Genomic DNA, 19,060 nt, shown 5'->3' on the forward strand with positions numbered 1-19,060 from the left:
TTCTCCTTCTAACAGAGGAGTTACTGAGGTGCAGTCCCTTCGGGCTTTTCATTGCATTCATGTTGCTTTGAGTTATCCTTTTTGCATCTCCATTACACAGCAAGAAGTGTAACATGATGTAACCATTAAATTAGTTGAACTCCAGAGGGAAAAAGATGACAGACTTATATTGAGTAATTTGGAGACTGTGTTAAAGGAGACAATTTACACAAAATTGGGCAGGTGGAAGGGGAATCACAAGGGATTATGGAGAACCCCAGAACTAGCAAATTAAAGGCAAAAAATGTCTAAAGGTATAGGGGGAAAGAGAAAGCTGCTTGCCAGGAGCTGTTAACTGTACTGGAAAGATCAGCCTCAGAGATAAGTACTCCCTGTCCTTACTCCCCTGTTTCCACCAGAATTCTAAGCAGAAGCCAGTGGACAAGGGAGTATGGAATGCAATCCATGCAGGTCTGCCTCTTGGGCCTGAGCAGGATGGGGAGGAATAGAGACACACAGGGAAAACACATGGACAATACCCAACCCAATAAATATAAATCAATATTAATTTTCCCAAACAGGAAAAACCATTGCCCTAGTAAGGCTGCCACCCTGGATTGACTTTTAAAACATTGTTTCTTGTATCCAGAAACTGAATCTAACATATTGATTCCCACACAGCAACTCCTCTTAATCCACTGGTAATTCTATACGGATAACAATTTTGTTCATGGCTATCATTTCATTTGTATTTTTATTCATCTTATATTTTCTTCAAAAAGAAGTTTGAATAAAAGGAAAAAGCGGATCTTATATTTGAAAAAAGCCACAGCAAACAAATTCTTTTCATTTGTATTTTCATCATTGAAGGTTTCTCTTTAATGAAATAAGGTGCCTAATGATTCTTCCATCTATGCTGGAATAACTAAGGAAAGAAAAGGACATGGAATTAAAAGCCTTAAATAATGCTTCAAATGGTTATAACCACAGATGAAATCATTGTTCTCTACCTTCATAAACGAGTGAGTTTCCTCTCTTTAGCCCAGTCTTGGACATCTGCTTCTCCAAATATGAGGTAGAAGATTAGTCCTGATACGTTAATGGCAAACAACAAGAAGAAGATATTCCTCCACCCAGACACAGGGTCCTGGATGGAAACCCCAAGTAAGTATTAAGGCTTTTATCTTTTTTTCTATGAAACATCATATTAATAGTTCAGATGACAACATTTGCTAGTGGATTCCATACAGAAATTTATTTCCTGAAAGTGGCTTGATAAATAGAAAGTAGGATTTCAAAGTACATTCAAAATGTTCTTAATAAAAGAGATTTGGGAACTTTCATGATCAACCTGCAGAACTGCGTTTGTCACTATTTATCAAAATCCCATACATTTTCTTTTGCATCAATCTTGACTACATAATCTACGTTAAGAATGCTTTCAAAATTCTTCTTACATTGTGGTGGCACAGTGAAAAGATTAAGGGTTTGGAGCTATATATATTTAAGTTAGAAAAATTCTGATTGTATATTCTCGTACTGAAAAGACAATCAGATTTTTCAGTTTGATCATTAGGAAATTAGATAATATTCCATTTTCATAACTGGTGTGAGAATCAATAATTAAATGAGAATATTGCATATGAAGTACCTATAATAATGCCTGCATGCATCAATCATTTAAAAATGTTTGTTTTCATTACCCCTTTTCTTTTTCATAGTTATGCAAATAAAAATTTCAGTGTTGAAAAAGACATGGCAGATTGGCACCTGTGCATGGAATCATCATCCCAAGACATTTATGTGGCCTTGTGATTTCAATTTCAATAATACTAATTACCAGTGGATCACTAGTCATCTCTTTGGCTCCAGAATGAGCCAGGGTTGAGGTCACCAAAGAAATTATTCTATATATTTTTTTTTACCAGGTTCATCTTCACGACAAAGTCACCCACAATTTAATTTTATTTTCCAACCTTTGAGTGCATTCTTTATAAATGGGGTTAGCAGAACATTTTAAGAGTCCTTCTTGATGAGAAACTCTACCTGACTGAGGAGAAATCCACTGGCAGTTGGTACCAGGATAGATGATGTGTGTGCAAGTGCCCTTGAGGCTCCCATGAGAAAACTGGAATATCTGTGGGGACAGGAATATTCCAGTCTAGATCCAGAGAAGCTTGACAGTATTCTTCAGCCCTGCTCTGTGTATGAATCCACTATGTAATTATATCAAAAAGGACTTGTGCTGAAATGTACTAAAACAAATCAATACCCCTCCCCCAACATAACTGAAAAAAATGGCCACAGGTCCATCTGTGGTCCTTGCTTATGACTTACTCTTTTCCAAAGTTTGGGGCTCCCAGAAAGCTGCAGGCTAAATTTTTTTTTTCTTTCAAAAAATGTGAAACTGACAGTAGAGATAAGAGTCCTACCTTGGAGCAATATCTAAGGAATTGACGTAGATCCCTGACTGACACAACGTGGCCAGTCCACATGCGAATGTCAGAAGGGTAACTGTGATGTAGCTGGAATTGAGGTAGGGCAGGGCCACAATGAATGCTGAAGGGGGTAGAATTCCTAGGGAATGAAGAACATAGAAATTAAACAGAGGGATACATTCCTTAGCTTTTGTATGTCTTGAGAATTATCCAACTCTCTGCTCTTACCTAGAACTGTGGCAATTTTCCTCACAGTGATGAGCCTAAAATTCTTGCTCAGAAGGTAATCTGCCAGGCAGCCTCCCAGGATACCAATACCCCAGGAAATAATAAAAGGAAGGGCAGACAGGAGCCCATTCTGAGGGGAAAAGATCTAGTAAATCACCATAATTAAGGCAGTGAGACCACAACTTTTATTGATAAACCACTAATCATACCGACATTCTGAAATCATACTTTCTTAGAAAAATCAGAAATCTCTTCAATCATACCCCCACAAAAGCTACAGGCATGAGTTTTAATATTAGATTATTTTTGGTAATAAGAGATCCATTTCTCTAGATGGAATGATTTGTGAAGGCAGAGTAATTGGTGAGTCACGCAAACTAAAGAAAGGGGTGGAGGGAAATATACTATACTCACATCTCTGATGTTAACATTGTACATAGAGCTGATGTAAGTTGGTGTGTATATAATCAGTACATTAATTAACCACTGGTGGCTGAAACAACCAAAACTTATGGACCAAACAGGTAGAGATCTTAATATAGCTTTGATGGGAAGAGGCTGCTTAGAAGAGCTGACCTGAAAACAAATTTACTAGTCAGAACAGAAGATCTGAGAGATGCTCACATACTCTTAGAAATCTAGATGCTGACATAAGATCTCTGCAGAGGGTTGGAGTCCTTATGTGTACCTGTTGGTCTAAGGAGGATATGATGTATTCTTTTTCTGAGATGCTTATCCATGGGTGAGAGGCAGGGTCATCATAAACCAGAACAAACCAGAGAACGCAGCAGACACAGCCAATGCCTCCTGCAAGCAGAGGGTACAATTGGTAAACGGGTTGATTTCTGCCTTTTGTGTACATTTCTTTTATGTTGGGTCATCTTCTGATATAGGTCCTGGAAAAAGCTCTTGCTTATTATATCCCCTTTCTATTTATCAAACATTCACATGAATTTCTTTACATTTCTTGTTTATTTGTGTGTGTGGAAATCACAGACACTAAGAATGGCACCACACTTGATGTCTCAATCTTTTTAGTATTAGCCATTCTAATAAGCATGTAGAGGTACCTTACTGTGGTTTTTATTTGCCTTCCCCTAATGACTAAGGCTGTTGAGCATTTTTTCATGTGCCTATTTTCTCTCTCCGTATTTTCTTTGTGAAGCATCTTTGCCCATTTTTTACTTTTTTTGTTCTTGTTTTTGAGTTTTGAGAATTCTTAACACATTTTGGATAAAAGTCCTTATTATCTATTTGTTTTGTAAGTATTTTCTCCTTGTATAACCTTGTCTTTTTATTATCCTAACAATGCCTTTTAAAGAGAGATTTTTTGGTTAGAGCACAGCCTTGTAACACCAAGGTCATGAGTTTGGTTCCTCATACAGGCCAGCCACAAAAACAAAAACAAAAACAAACAAACAAAAAAAACCCCAACAAAACAAAACAAAATTTTTAAAAATGTAAACAAATTTTTAGCCCATTTAAAACAGCTACCAAAAAAATGAAATACTTTGGAATAAATTTAAGCAAGGAGGTAAAAGCTCTCTAAAATGAGAATTATAAATCACTGCTGAAAGAAATTAAAGAGGACACAAAAAGATGGAAAGATATTCCATGTTCATGGATTGAAATAATTAATGTTGTGAAAATGTCCATACTACCCCAAGTGATCTATGAATTCAATGCAATCCCCACCAAAATACCAATGACATTCTTCACAGAAATGAAAAAACAATCCTAACATTCATATGGAACAACAAAAGACCCCGAATAGCCAAAGAAATCTTGAGCAAAAAAATTAAAGCCAGAAGCATAGCACTACCTGACTTCAAATTATACTACAAAGCTATAATAACCAAAATAGCATGGTACTGGCATAAAACCAGACACACAGACAAATGGAATAGAATAGAGAACCCAGAAATCAGTCCATATGCCTATAACCAACTCATCTTTGACAAACGCACCAAGAACATACATTAGGAAAAAGACTCCCTCTTCAATAAATGGTGCAGGGATAACTGGACATCCATATTTAGAAAAATGAAAGTAGACATGTAGCTCTTGCCATATACCAAAATCAACTCGAAATGGATTAAAGAATTAAATATACATCCTGAAACTATAAAACTCCTAAGAAAAACATAGGGGAAACACTTCAGGAAGTAGAGCTGGGCAAAGACTTTAAGAATAAGACAACAAAAGCACAGGCAACAAAAGAAAAATTAAACAAATGTAATCATATCAAACTAAAAAGCTTTTGCACAGCAAAATAAACAATTAACAGAGTGAAAAGACAACCAACAGAGTGGGAGAAAATATTTGCAAAATATGCATCTGACAAAGGATTAATATCCAGAAAATACAAGGAACTCAAACAACTTAGTAAAAAAAAACAGTAAAAAAAAAACTTAACAGTAAAAAAAAAATTAACAGTAATAACTTTTAACCCAATTAAAAAATGGGCAAAGGAGCTGAATAGATATTTCTCAAAGAAAAATATATGAATGGCTAACAGACACATGAAAAAATGCTCAACATCACTCAGCTTCTGGGAAATGGAAATCAAAACCACACTGAAATATCACCTCACTCCAGTTAGACTGGCTATTATCAAAAAGACAGAATAACAAATGCTGGTGAGGATGTGGAGAAAGGGGAATCTTCCTTTACTGTTGGTGGGATTGTAAAATGGTGCAGCCATTATGGAAAACAGTATGGAGGTTCCTAAAACAACTACAGATAGAACTTCCATATGACCCAGCAATCTCACTGCTGGGATATACCCAAAGGAAAGGAAATCATAATGTTGAAGGGACACCTGTACTCCCATGTTTATTGCAGCTCTATTTACAGTAGCCAAGAGTTGGAACCAACCTAAATGCCCATCATCAGATGAGTGGATAAGGAAAATGTGGTATATTTATACAATGGAATACTACTCTGTCATAAGAAAGAATGGAATACTGCCATTCACAGCAACATAGATAAACTTAGGGAAAATTATGTTAAGTGAAACAAGCCAGGCACAGAAAGAGAAATATCGCATGTCCTCACTTACATGTGGGAGCTAATAAAAAGAAAGAAAGAGAGAGAGAGAGAGAGAGAGAGAAAAAAATCACAATAATACATTGAACTTTTTAAGAGAAGAGAACTGAGGTTGACAGGCATGAGAAAGGAAGAGAGAAAAGGGGAAAGAGAGGAATTGGTAAAGGGACATGAAAATCTATTATATTGTATAATGATGAATATACTAATTATCCTGATTTGAACACTAAATAATAATAATAATAAATTTTAAAAGGAGGAGATGTTTTTAATGAAATCTAATTTACTAATTTCTTATTTTGTGGATCATGCTTTTGGTGTTACATTTAGGAAATCTTTGCCTAACCAAAGAACAAAGATTTTTTCCTATGTTTTCTTCTAAAAAGATAATTTCAGATTTTATATTTAGGTCTGGAATTCATCTTGAGTTAGTTTTTGTACATGATGAAAGATATGGATATGGAAAGTTCATTTTTTTTTTTTTTTTGCAAATGGAGGTCCAATTTTTGAGCACTATCTGTTATAAAGACCATCCTTTCTCCAATGATTGCACCTTTGTCAAAAATTGGTTTACTGTATATGTATGAGTCTATTTATGACTCTATTCTGTTCCATTGATCTATTTGTCTATCTTTATGCCAATATCACTCAGTCTTGATGACTATAACGTTATGTCTTGACATCAGGTAGTGTGAGTCTTACAATTTTTTAATTTATTTTCAAAGTTGTTTAGCTATCCTATAATCTTTGCATTTTCATAAGAATTTAGTTTTCAGTACACAGGTCTTTCATATATTTTGTCAGATTTATCCTTGTGTTGAATACTTTTTGATGCTATTGAAAATGGTACTGTTCTCTTTAAATTTCTAATTCTCTCAGCTTTCACATGTTTGAAAACATCTTTATTTTGCCTTTCCTTCTGAAAAAATGTTTTCATTGGGTCTGGAATTCTAGGTTGACAGTTTTTGCTTTCTTTCTTTCTTGTATTACTTTAAAGATGATGTTCCACTGACTTCTCTGTGGCATTGCTTCTGACAGAAAAACAGCATAATCATTATCTTTGATCCCCTGTATATAACACATCTTTTAGCTTTGGCTGCTTTAAGATTTTCTGCTTATTACTGGTTTTGAACCATTTGACTATGATTTAATTTGGTGTAGTTTTCTTCATTTTTCTTGTGCTTGAGGTTCATTAACTAATTCAGAAAACTTTCGGCCACTATTTATTTAAAAAAAATTTTTTTTTGTTTCGTTTTGTTTCCCTGTCCTATTCTTTACCTTGGGCACTCCACAGCTTACTGATGTTCTCATTTTATCATTATACTTTTCTCTGTGTGGATCATTCTAGATGGTTTCTATTGCCATTTTTAAGTTTATTAATCTTTTGTTCTATCATATTTAATCTGTCATTAATTCTAACCAGTGCATTTTTCATCTCAGATATTGTATTTTTTTTAATCCTAGAAGTTTGATTTCAATCTTTTTAATGTTTATCATGTCTCTACTTAACTTTTTGAACAAATAGAGTTATGTTCTAATGCATTTATAATAATTGTTTTAATGCCCAGGCCTGCCAATACTAAAATTTGCATCAGTTCTGGGTCTGCTTTGACTTATTTTTCTCATTTTGAGTTGCATTTTCCTGCTTTTTTCAGACCTGGTAATCTGTGGTTGGAGCCAGATATTGTGAATTATGTCTTGCTGGGTGATGGATATTTTTGTGTTCCTGTAAATAAGTTTGAGCTTTGTTCTGGGATGTACTCATCGTTAAATTATGTGAAAATAGTTTGACTTTTTTAGGTCTTGCCATCATAATTTGTTAGAGAGATCCACAGCAGTGCTCTCTCTACGGCTAACAATATCCCCCTACTGGGGAAATACATTTATGAGTATTCTACTCAATGATCAATAAATTATGAATTTTTCAGTCGGTCTTGTGGGAACAGGCACTATCCCTGATTCTCTGTGAGTACTGGGCACTGTTCTCTAATCTTGACCAATGATATTTCATCTCCCACCCTGGTCTCAGACAGTTTCTTCACATACATACCCTGATCAATACTCTGCTGAATACTCAAGGGGGACTCTCTGCAGATAACTGGGGTTTTCTGTGTAGCTGTCTCCTCTTAGGTATTCTATCCTATGAGCTCTCCATGTCTTACTGTCTTACTCTGTCCAGACTTTTAGCTCTTTCTCCTCAATTCAGTCTCTCTGCTGGGCTTTGCTTAAGTTCCTTCTTCCTGTGCCATGCCCTAGAGCTCACCTCTCAAAGGTCATTGTTTTTCATTGTGTCATGTCTAGTGTCTTGACAACCATTATTTCATACACTGGATCTGGTTTTTTATTCTTTCTAATTGTTTCAGGCCAGAGTTGATATCTACTTCTTCCTATATGTTAGGTGAATATGGACACTCAGTATAGTTTTATGTTTGCTGCAGGTCTCATTGTATCCCTGAATTACATTGAATTTTGAATGTTGAAACTGCCTTGCAATCCAGATATAAATTCTCCTAGTTGTGATGCATTGTTCTTTTTCTATATTGATGGGCTTGATTTGCTAATATTTTTTTCAGGATATTTGTGTTTGGGTTCATGAGAGATATTGGTCTGCAGTTTTCCTTTTGTTGAAATACTTTTGTGCAGTTTTGGTAGCAAGGTAATTCTGTCCTTATAAAATGAGTCATGAAGTACAGGAAAACTTTGTGCAGAATTGGTATAATTTCTTACTTACATGTTTGGTAAAATTTATCAGTGAAACCATGTCGGTTGGGGAATTTTCTTTTTTGGAAAGCTTTAAACTGCAAAACCAATTTCTTAATATATGTAGAATATTCAGATTATCTCTTCCTTCTTAAATGAACTTTGCTACTTTGTATTTTTCACTGAGTTTGTCCATTTTATACAAATAATCAAATTTATGGGAATTGAGTGTCTTGTAATATCCCCTTATTATAATTTTTAATGTCTGTAGAGCCTCTACTGAGGTCCACTTTCCTGTTCTTTGTACTGGTTATTTGTATTTTCTCTCTCTCTCTCTCTCTCTCTCTCTCAAATCTGACTAAAGATTTGTCAATGCTATTAATCTTTTCAAAAAACCAGTTTTTGGTTTTACTGAATCTCTTTTCTTCTGTTTAAATCCATTAGTTTCTGCTCTTATTTTTGTTATTCTCTTTCTTCTGCTTGATTTAGGTTTAATTAGCTCTTCTTTTTCTAGTCTTTAAAGTGTAAGCTTAGATCATTAGCTTGAGACCCTCTGTCCTCTCTAATATAAGAATTTAATGTTAAAAATTTCTCCCTAAGCACTGCTTTAGTTGCATTCCACAAATCTGGTGTATTTTCATTTTCATTCAATTCAATTTAAAAATTTCCTTTATGTCTTTTTCTTTAACCCATTGGAAATTTGTTTCTTAATTTTTAAATATTTGGGCATATTCCAGAGATCTTTCTATTATACTTAATTCTAAGAACACACTTTTTATAGTTTTCAATTCATTTAAATTTGTTAAAGTTTGCTTTTATAGACCATAGATTGTCTATATTCGTGAATGTTTGAAGTACATTTGAAAATATTCTAACGTTGTTGAATGACGTGTACTTCATCTGTCTTCTTAGTCTATTGATTATTGAGAGAAAAATTTTTAGATCTCCATCTCTCATTGTGGATTTGTCTATTTCTCTTTGCTGGTCTACCAGTTTTTGCTTCATATATTTTGAAGCTCTGTTATTAAATGCATATACATTTCAGACTGTCATGTTTTCCTGGTGAATTGGCAAGATTCCTTGTTCTAAAGTCATCTTTGCCTGATATTAATATGTCCACCCAGTTTTCTCTTGATTAATATTTTCACAGTCCATCTTTATCTTCTGTACTCTGCAAGGTCCCAAGAACCAACAAGACTCCATCTCTGCACTCAAGGAGTTCACCAGAAGGGGAAGTGGTTGTGTAAACAAACAAATGAAAGCTGATGGGAGGTTTGAAAGTAGAATGTAAAAGCTACTGAAATAGAAGCTGTGGAGGGAGCGGTTGTTTTTTTATTTCAAATAGTTAAATAGAAGGCTCTGGGGCAATCCTTTTGGTTTTAGTGTTTGGTTTTTCTTTTTCTTTAGGAAACTTGAGCCTTATCTAGGACCCCTCATTGCTGTGCTTAATCTGAGACAAAACCCACTGCAGCAACTATCTCTCTTGCATTTTCTTTCTCCATCTCTCACATACTACTGCTCTGCAAGCCTATCCCTACTCCCTGCAAAGGAATGGAGTATGTCTGATCACACTGTGATAAGAATGCCTTGTAGTGCGTTAATAACACTCTGTAACAGGCAGGAGGACTTCCAAATTCTTTGATGGTGTAGGTTAATTGTTCCCTTATATTATATTAAGATATTTTGTTTTTCTAGGTTTTGCTGTCTGGACTCATTTTCTCTGGAAAAGTACATTCGGATGTAAGTACATACAGACATATGTACATACATACTCAGAAAATTCTTTCTGAATATGAAAACCTGGGAACTAGTAGACAGTAGCTTACCAAAGATATAGAAGACAAAAGGCCACCCAAGAACTTGACTGATGAGGCCACCCAGGAGGATGCCAGTGAAGGTTCCCAGTAGCATTCCTGCAAAGAGATGGAAAGTAAGTTGTGGCTCTGGATTCCTAGCTGTCAGTTGACCTATTCTGCTTGTTCAGTCTCTGTGTAGCAGGAAGTGAGAGAAAAGGGATTTGCCACTTTTTATAAGATCACAGTCTTCATTCCAAGTCTTTCAACTTTCCTTTCATGTTTTTTATCTCCTGACGTTTTTTTGTGTTGTATTCTGATTATCCCTCAGTGTGATAATTGAAGTGAATTTTCTTAGTCCAAATTGGACCCTCTCTTCCCCTATCAGTGAAGATAAACTGATTACAAAGACTAATCTTCCAGGGTTGTGAAGGGCTTTAGAAAGGCACACTGTCAGGCAGGGTGTGTGTGTAGCCTGTTTTCTAGACTTGAAGATTCCCTGGATTTCTTGGTACCCACAAGTTACCCAGAGAATTGCCTTTTTTTTTTTTTCTTGCCTGCACCCACTTTGGGTATCTCCAGTTTGTTAACCGAACACTGCTCATTTTGCACTCTTCCCCAGTATAATTCAAACTTCTTCTTCCAGAATATTCATTCTGGGTACACTGTTCAAGCAGACCATTGTCAGAAAGATGTTCTCAGGACAACTGAGAAGAATTCCAAAGAAGATTAAGTTGTATCCACACCTTACACTGAACACTAGTATAAAATCCAATATGCTAGGAATTAATATGTAAAAATGAAACTATACAAGTACAAGAAAAAACATGAATGAATCATATTATAAACAAAGTCATGCCACAAAAGATAGCTTAGGGAAAATAATGAAAGTCATGTCACAAACAAAGAAGTCTTTTTAATGTATAAATACTTCATTGACATTGAGCAGAAGACAAAGAACCATGCAATAGAAAAGTTGTCAAAAAAGCCAGCAGGAGAATGTTGGATTGTAGTGTACCCATTTGGATTATACGTCTTTACCTGATAAAGCAATGCTATAGAGTCTGCTTCGTTCACGTGGAGGACCCCATCTTTCCCAAAGTGCAAACTGACCCCCAAGTCCTGAGCCCTGAAATAAAAATTGTTAGAGTTCTTGATATGTGGTGTCATGTAGAAGTTCATATCCAGTTCAGATTTATAAAATATTGGGTACCTGGCTTAGGCCCTGGAGTATTCGAGTTGCAATGAACAAGGTTAGTCCAAAGTTAGCAGCCAGAGGAGTGCAAAGAACGAAAAGTGAAGATCCAAACAAAGCTACACCAACCACTCGCTTCGATCCTATTCTTCCAGCCAGGTATCCGCTGGGAGCCAGTGTCAGCAATATGCCATAGTTGATGGAACTGAAGATGATGCCTTGGATTTGAGGGCTCCAGTCATACACTGGGGCCTTAGAGAAACAGAAAATGCTGTAGTAAATCATATACAGAAAGGCTCTTACATACCCTTAAAAGCCCCTTTAGTTCTTTTACTTGCTTTCAAATCACTATTTTCTCAGTTAAAAATTTTAAACATATAAACTCTAGAGAAATAAATGTCCAAACAAACAAACAGAAAGAACAAGAACACAAATATATATCTTGCATTGCTTACCCCTGCAGGAAGACTTTTGGGGGCTTTATTTGGGCCACCCAATGAGTCAACAGGCAGCCCGTCAGTGGAGCCATTGAGTTGGAATTGATTGTCTGTGCTGTTCACCATCACTACCATGGTGATGCTCATGATAACATTTTGTGTCACCAGCGTGAAGTTGCTTAAATGTACAACGAAGGCTAATCCATAGCGAATGGAACATAAGCTCGGAACTGGAAATATTATACATCACATTAGTGATTTCCTTATTGAACCAACTTTAGTTTTTTCACAAGATATAATACAAGAAGTTACCACAGATCATCACCTAAAGATTTAAATGACACCTCTATTGGCTTTAGAAAGGGAAGATGCAAAAGGAGCAAATCCCACTGAGTCAATCCAAAGGGCGTTTTATATCACGGCTTTATAGAGCCCGACTTGCTCTGAGGCATTCTGTCCTTCCGGTAATATTGTCTCTCTCATTCCTAGGTCATTGTGTTCTACAGTTGATGAAATTACTCGCAAGTAATATATATATATAATATACATACAGGGGTACCTCAAAAATTCCGTGGAAAATGAAATTAAAAGATAATACAAATCCTTCTATGAACTTTTTAAACTACCCTTGTGTGTGCGTATGTGTGTATATTAAAAGCAAATATATACATGTAAATATGTGTACACATTTAAATTATATAATTTATAATATATTACATATAATTTACATGTACATACACATACACACATGTGTAGTATGTAATTTATATCCTGACTATATTATTGCATATTATATATTACATATATTAAGTTTATTATATAAATTTTTCATTGGTGTAGATGATTATTCCACTTATATCTTCAGGTATTGAGAACAAACTTTCATTTAAAATTTGAGATTAAACCCCTAAAAGATTTCCTCATTAGAGAAACTGACACCCACAAATTATGAAAAAATAGTGGAAAAAGAAATGAGTACAGCATTCCAATAATCTGTATTCGCCCTTTCAGGAAAGATGGCAACGTGAAAGCAGAAATCTCATTCTCCCTTTTCCAGATCCTGGTTGCATTGTCCAAAGAATGTAAAACATGGGAAAATCATCATTTCTGATTGAAATTAAAGAATAGAATCATTCAGGATATGAAATTTGAGGAAAATTGGTTAGATGAGATCGAATGGTACAAAAGCTCTAAAAGTTAGATTTCTACTCTGCTTCTTAAAAAGTTTTGCAGCATGATATTAAGTCAGTAGAAGGTATGCTGGTAGAACATAGCTAAGAGTCTAATTTAAAGAGCAAATGAAATGTGTGAGGCAGGAAGCTGTATTTACATGGTCTCAGATTTCTTTAGAGAAGGACTTCAGGAAGAGTAGCTCTTTGGAACTCTCTCCATCTCCTTTACTTTTTTTCCCATGAAAAGAAAAGGGATTTCGATCAATGAATTTGGGTAAAAAGCTGAACAGAAAAGAACTCAGCATCTCTTCCAGCCTGCCTGAAAGCTGTCTACTCTTCTACAATGCAGCTACTGTATAGCAGAGCAGGTGTCTGCCTCTTGGGGAAGCCTGGGCTTATCCAATTCACCCTGTGCTTGGATAGGTAAATCTATCCAATTCATGGGAAATAGCAGGAAGCTGGACTGACCACTCTTCTAAGCCATAACCTCCAGCCCAGATTTTATATCTTCAATCAATCATTGAACAATTACTTATTGATGACTCCTAATGCCAGGCCCTAAAAGTATAGCAGCAAACAATGCAGACAAATAGCCTTGTGTTTGTGGGCCTCACATTCCAGAGAGGAGCACAGAATATGAAAAACAAAGCACTAAATCATATAATGGATTAGAGGGTAGTAAGTGCAAGAAAGGGCAAAGTTCTAATGACATGCCAGAGAGTTGGTCATGCTAATACCTGGGGAAGAGCACACCAGGTGAGGGCCTGCGGAAAAGCCCCGAGGCTGGATTGAGAATGCCTGATGTGTTCAAAGTACCAAAAAGAGGTGAGTATGACAGAATGGGGTGAACCAGAGGAAGAAGAGCATATATGAGGAAGCAGAAGTAATGGGGCCTGGATCCTTTAAGGCAGCATGGGTCACTGCCAGTGCTTTGGCTTTTACTTTGAATGGGATGGGGACCACTAGAGGGTTTTGAGCAGAAGTGGGACATGGTATGACTTACATTTTGAGACGATCTCTCTGGTTGCAGAATTGAAAACAAATGGTAGTGAGGAAGTGAAGTTTGAAAGCTATTGCAATAATTCAGAAGAAAAGTGAAGCTAACCTGGACTAGGGTGGTGGCAGTAGCTAAGATGTCATCAGATCCCAGAATGGGAGTAACACCAAATAAGGGTTTCAATTTTACAGATGGGAGGCAGGGGGAATTGGAGAGAGTCTTGTTCTAAACAACTAGAAGAATGCTTCTGGAGTTGTGCTTCACTGAGGAATGGAGTTCTGTGGAAGGAGCAGGTTTGAGGTGGGGTGATCAAGAACTTGTTCCTGGATATGTTAAAACAGAGATGCCTCTTAGGCATCCAAGAGAAGGTACTGAGAATGTTGTTGGATATACAACTCCAGAGTTTAGAAGAGAGTGGGAGCTGAGGCACAACAATGGAAGTTAATAACCATGAGACTTGCCTGGGAAATGGAAATAAACGGAGAAGAGAACCATGGACTAACCCTGGGGCTCTCCAGTGTTTAGAGATTGAATAAATGGGTGAGAAACAGAAAAACAAAACAAAACAAAACTGAAAAGAAATGAACAGTGGGATAGGAATAAAACCAGGTGAGTACAGTGTCCTGGAAGCCAAGGAGACAAGAGTTTCAGAAAAGATGGAGTCAGTATGCGTGTCAGATGTTTCTGATAGGTCACGTAATGTGATGACTGAGAATTAACTCCTTACCTCCTCGCAACAACACTATGAGGCAGCTACTACTACTGTCCCCATTTTACAGATGAGGAAACTCAGGCACAGAGAAGCCAGCTCTCAACGTAGCTCAGGTGTCTTTGCTCTTAGCCACTGTACATGGTACACGTACATGGTGGCTTTTGTTTTGTCCCAAATTATTCTATGAGAATGCTTCTTCTATAACGTAGGTGCACCAATCTTTAGGGTTTATATGGCTGTGTGATATGGGAGAAAAGGGCAACACCCTGTGTCTTCAAGAAGTTCTCAAAACTTCAAGGAAGAAGAGGCCTTGAAATTAACAAAAAAGGCTTCCCCTCAAGGCTATTCTGTCTTTTCTTTATGAAGCACAAATCTTTGTAGTAAATAAGGGCAGGGGGAATTTGGATAAAACTAGAAAATATACTGTAATTAGAATGAGAAGTTCCAATATAATATCTTTGTAAAAGTTTTATTTTCTAATTCAGGACTGGGTGGTGACTTCCTATGTCAATCAAATCAACTAATAATTTGTGAGTTCTTGTGGCCTTTGGCTTCACCAAATTGCCTTGGGATCCTAGATGTCAAGATCACTGAAAGGGGTACCAGCAAACCAAAAAACAAATGACTTACAAGTGAGTAGGTTGAACACTTGCCCCATGAGATAGTTGAAATATTAAGTAGGGGGTGTATTTAAAAGGCTTAGCCTGGCGCTTGCTAGATGTTAAGTGTTCCCTACAGGCTACCATATGTGTCACTAAAAGTTATTTGTGTCCTGTGTGCATTCTTAATGAATTGTCCCAATTGTGTCTATTCTAATAGATTGGTGCCAGAGCTATGCTGTTAAATATTTTCAGTTATAACCCCTAGCTGTGTAAGAATGTGTGAGTTTGTATGTGTGTGAGACAGGGTGGATTAATAAATACCTGCTAGCACACTATTTAACCACTGGAAGAGGGCATTGACACCATGAAATCATGGACTTTTGAAACTGGGAGGTTATATTGATGAATTCAATAGCACTCTAATTACAATCCAGGAGGGTTGTTTTCTTAACTTGATGTCACATACAGACCCTAAGGTGAGCCACGATGATTCCACCTCATGGTGTTCTCACATTTGTGTAGTCCCCTTGTCGTGTGTGAGGGCAGGACCTGACGTGCTTCTATCCAATAGAATATATCAAAAATGATGGGATGTCACTCCCTTGATTACATTATGTTATATAAGACCCTATCTTAGCAGACTGAAGATAGACACTCTTCTTGTGGTGGATTTAATGAAGTAAGCCGAAAGTTGGAGAAGTCCACCTGGTAAGGAACTGTAAGCATCCTCTAGCACCTGAGGATGGCCTTCAGCCAAAACCCAGCCCAAAGTCAGAGCTCTCAGTCATACAGCTGTAAGGAGATAAATGCTTCCAAAAATCTGAATAAGCTTGGAAGTGGTTATTCCCCAGTCTAGACTTCACATGAAAATGCAACCTGGTCAATCACTGGATCACTCAATTGCAGCTTTATGAGAACCAGAGAAGAACAACCAGCCAAACCAAGCCGTGCCTGGAACTCTGACCCACAGAAGCTGTGAGACAAGAAATGTGTGTTGTTTTAGGCTTCTAAGTTTGTGGTAATGTGCTTGCATGAATAGGAAATAATACAGCTGGCAAAAAATAATAAAGACTAGTTGAATGTATTAGTTGGCTACACAAGAATATTTTGGGGGGGAGGAGAGGTAAGCATTGAAAGATGGTTACATTATAAAGCATTGAAATTTGTCATGAGAATAAAATGATAAGACCTCATTGGGTTGAAGAATAAGCAGAAAAATTCAAGGAACAATAGAAAAACATCCAAAAGAATCATGTAGTGTGTAAAGGATGTTGTGGCAATTTCTAGGGGAAAGCTAGACCATGAAATAAGTAGTGCTGAGATAACTGGTTAAATATACAGAAAATAATGTCGGAACAATAGCACGTTTTAAATAAAAAGAAAGCCTACATATAATACAGTAATATTGCATTTTTTCAAATTGAAGCCACTATTGATTTTAAGATACATCATTGTTTTTTGTTCCACTAAATATCAGTTGGTCAGCTGATTAACAGACCAAACTTAGCAGCTCCAAAACTAAACTGCTGAGCAATACCACCCCAAAACTTGTTTCACCCAGAGTCTTTCCCAACTTGGTTGATAAAAATCTCATCCTTCCAAACCCTTTGCAATTACCATTGATTTCTTTCTTTCTCAACCTACAGCCACTCTATCTGGAACATGCTGTTGTCTTTACATTCAAAATGTATGTAGAATCTAACCACTTCTCACCAGAGCCATTGCTATCTTTTGGTTTAAGGCTGGTTCTAGCTACTAACATCTCTTGCCTGGATTATTGCGATAGCCTTCAACTTGGCTCCCTGCTTCCAAACTATTCTCAATATAGCAATTGGAATGCTCTCATCATACCATAATTCAAATCACCTCCTCTTCTGCTCAAAATCTTCCACGTGACTTCATTTTTGTTGAGATTTTTTTAAAAAAATAGGGCTTGGTGCCCTTTAAAAAAAAAAAAAAAAACAGCATGGTGCTGATAACACCAAGGTCCAGAGTTAGTTCCCTGTACCGGCCAGCTACCAAACCCCGTCCCCCCAAAACAAAAACCAACCAACCAAACAAAAAACTAGGTCTCTAGAGTGTCCAATGGAAGTGAAATATTTACACCCTTTGTCTCAAAGTTTTCATTTCTTGGGAATAAACCCCGAGGAAATAAAGTCTCAAAATATGTACAAGTGTTATGTTAAAAAATGTTTATTTATCCTCATATATATGATATAATATCTGTCATATATAGCTTATATACATATAATAGCCAAGTAACATATATAGTTCATATGTAGATATAATAGCCAAATAATGAAACAAAATCCCACAAATTAAATATCCGACCACAGGAGGATTTTTCAAGTAAATAATACTTTAACTATTGGATATGTTGAAATATAATATGTATCCTTTAAGAATAATGTTTGTGAATATTATAAAGCAATATGAAAAAGTAGGTGTTGCCAAGTTAAAAAAGATACACAACACAATACATACAGTATAGGATTATGCAAAATATATATAAATAAAGGCAATAAAATGAAGGCAATAAAAGCAAATTATAGTGGCTGAATGAAGCTTGTGAAAATCTTTTATTTCCTGATTTTTGAAGTATCTATAATTAGTTTTTTTTACTTTACATAATTAAGCAATACAATTACGTTTACAATATTACATGCAGTACAAGCAGAAAACTCAATACTATGTGTGGACAATTTGGTAGTAATTATGAAGAATGTAAATGCATGTAAATAAAGATTAGAAGGTAAATGTCAAAAATAAAAGATTTTTAAAAGAATTAAACAACATACTGTACCCCACAAATATGTACAAGGAAAGGTTAAAATATTTTGAATAATACAAAAAAGAATAGTAGTACTTATTTCCTTCATATATTTGCAAAATGTACATTAATGTTACTGGATTTTTAAAAAATTGAACAATTTAAGAGTTATAACTCATTTCTTTGTATTAAAAAATTGCAGAAAAGAATTCACTGTAAAATCCCAAAACAAGCAGTTGAGGTGGAGTTTACCTTTCCTGAGACTGTGCTTCTCGTCCACTTGCGTATCTTGGGAGTACTTACTCTTTCCTGCTGTGGGGCTCAACTCGCTCATGGCAGCCATTGCTTTCTCCTCTCGTGGTGAATGGTTTTCACCTAGATGAAATGTAATCCACATATGTTAGCCAAGAGAAAGGGACTCCTTTGAAACATTTAAACAGTGGGCACCAAGCAAATGAAAGCTGGCCCATTCCATCTGTTTGGGGTACTGGGCGGCTCATGACCCCCTCTTGGCTCAACATAACAGGTATACTGCACCTAAGGTTTGGAACTGTTTATTATTTAGGCTCTAGAATGCTCACTGTGTGCCAGTTTGAGAGCACTAGCTTTGGAGGGAGGCACTCCCAAGTTCAAATCCAGGCTCAGGATTGACCTACTGTGGCCAAGTGCCACCAGGAACAATTCGTGTGCTTGGACTGGCCAGTTAGCTCTGTTGTTTAGAGTGTGGTTTTGATAACACCAAGGTCCAGGGTTCAATCCCTCTACTGGCCAGCTGCCAAAAAAAAAAAAAAAAAAAAAAATTGTGTGCTTAAGTTTCTTCATTATTGTTAATAGCAACAACAACAACTTCATGAAAAAGTTGTTCTAAGACTTAAATAGATTGCACACGCCTAGCACAGTGCCAGGCACTCAGTGAGTGGTAGCTGTATAATACAGTTTATTGGCATTGTCACTGGAGCTACCACAGACATGAGTAACCTCAGAGCTGT

General features: G+C 36.3%; 1 protein-coding gene across 2 annotated transcripts; it reads right to left on the reverse strand.

Moving 5' to 3' along the window:
* Nucleotides 1-991: 991 nt before the first annotated feature.
* On the reverse strand, nt 992-18,414 carry SLC17A3 (solute carrier family 17 member 3). 2 transcript variants are annotated; one of them, XM_063098019.1, is made up of 11 exons: nt 18,324-18,414; nt 11,837-12,048; nt 11,400-11,633; nt 11,228-11,315; nt 10,220-10,306; nt 3,334-3,452; nt 3,060-3,221; nt 2,646-2,775; nt 2,412-2,556; nt 2,026-2,116; nt 992-1,126 (listed from the first exon to the last, which is right to left on the reverse strand). In XM_063098019.1, the coding sequence occupies exons 1-11, from the start codon at nt 18,412-18,414 to the stop codon at nt 992-994; spliced, it is 1,494 nt and encodes a 497-aa protein (XP_062954089.1). The 2 variants fall into 2 exon arrangements, with proteins under 2 accessions (XP_062954089.1, XP_062954090.1); XM_063098020.1 differs by lacking the exon at nt 11,400-11,633.
* Nucleotides 18,415-19,060: the final 646 nt, after the last annotated feature.

Source organism: Cynocephalus volans, chromosome 5 (assembly GCF_027409185.1).
Source record: "Cynocephalus volans isolate mCynVol1 chromosome 5, mCynVol1.pri, whole genome shotgun sequence".
Taxonomy (NCBI): domain Eukaryota; kingdom Metazoa; phylum Chordata; class Mammalia; order Dermoptera; family Cynocephalidae; genus Cynocephalus; species Cynocephalus volans.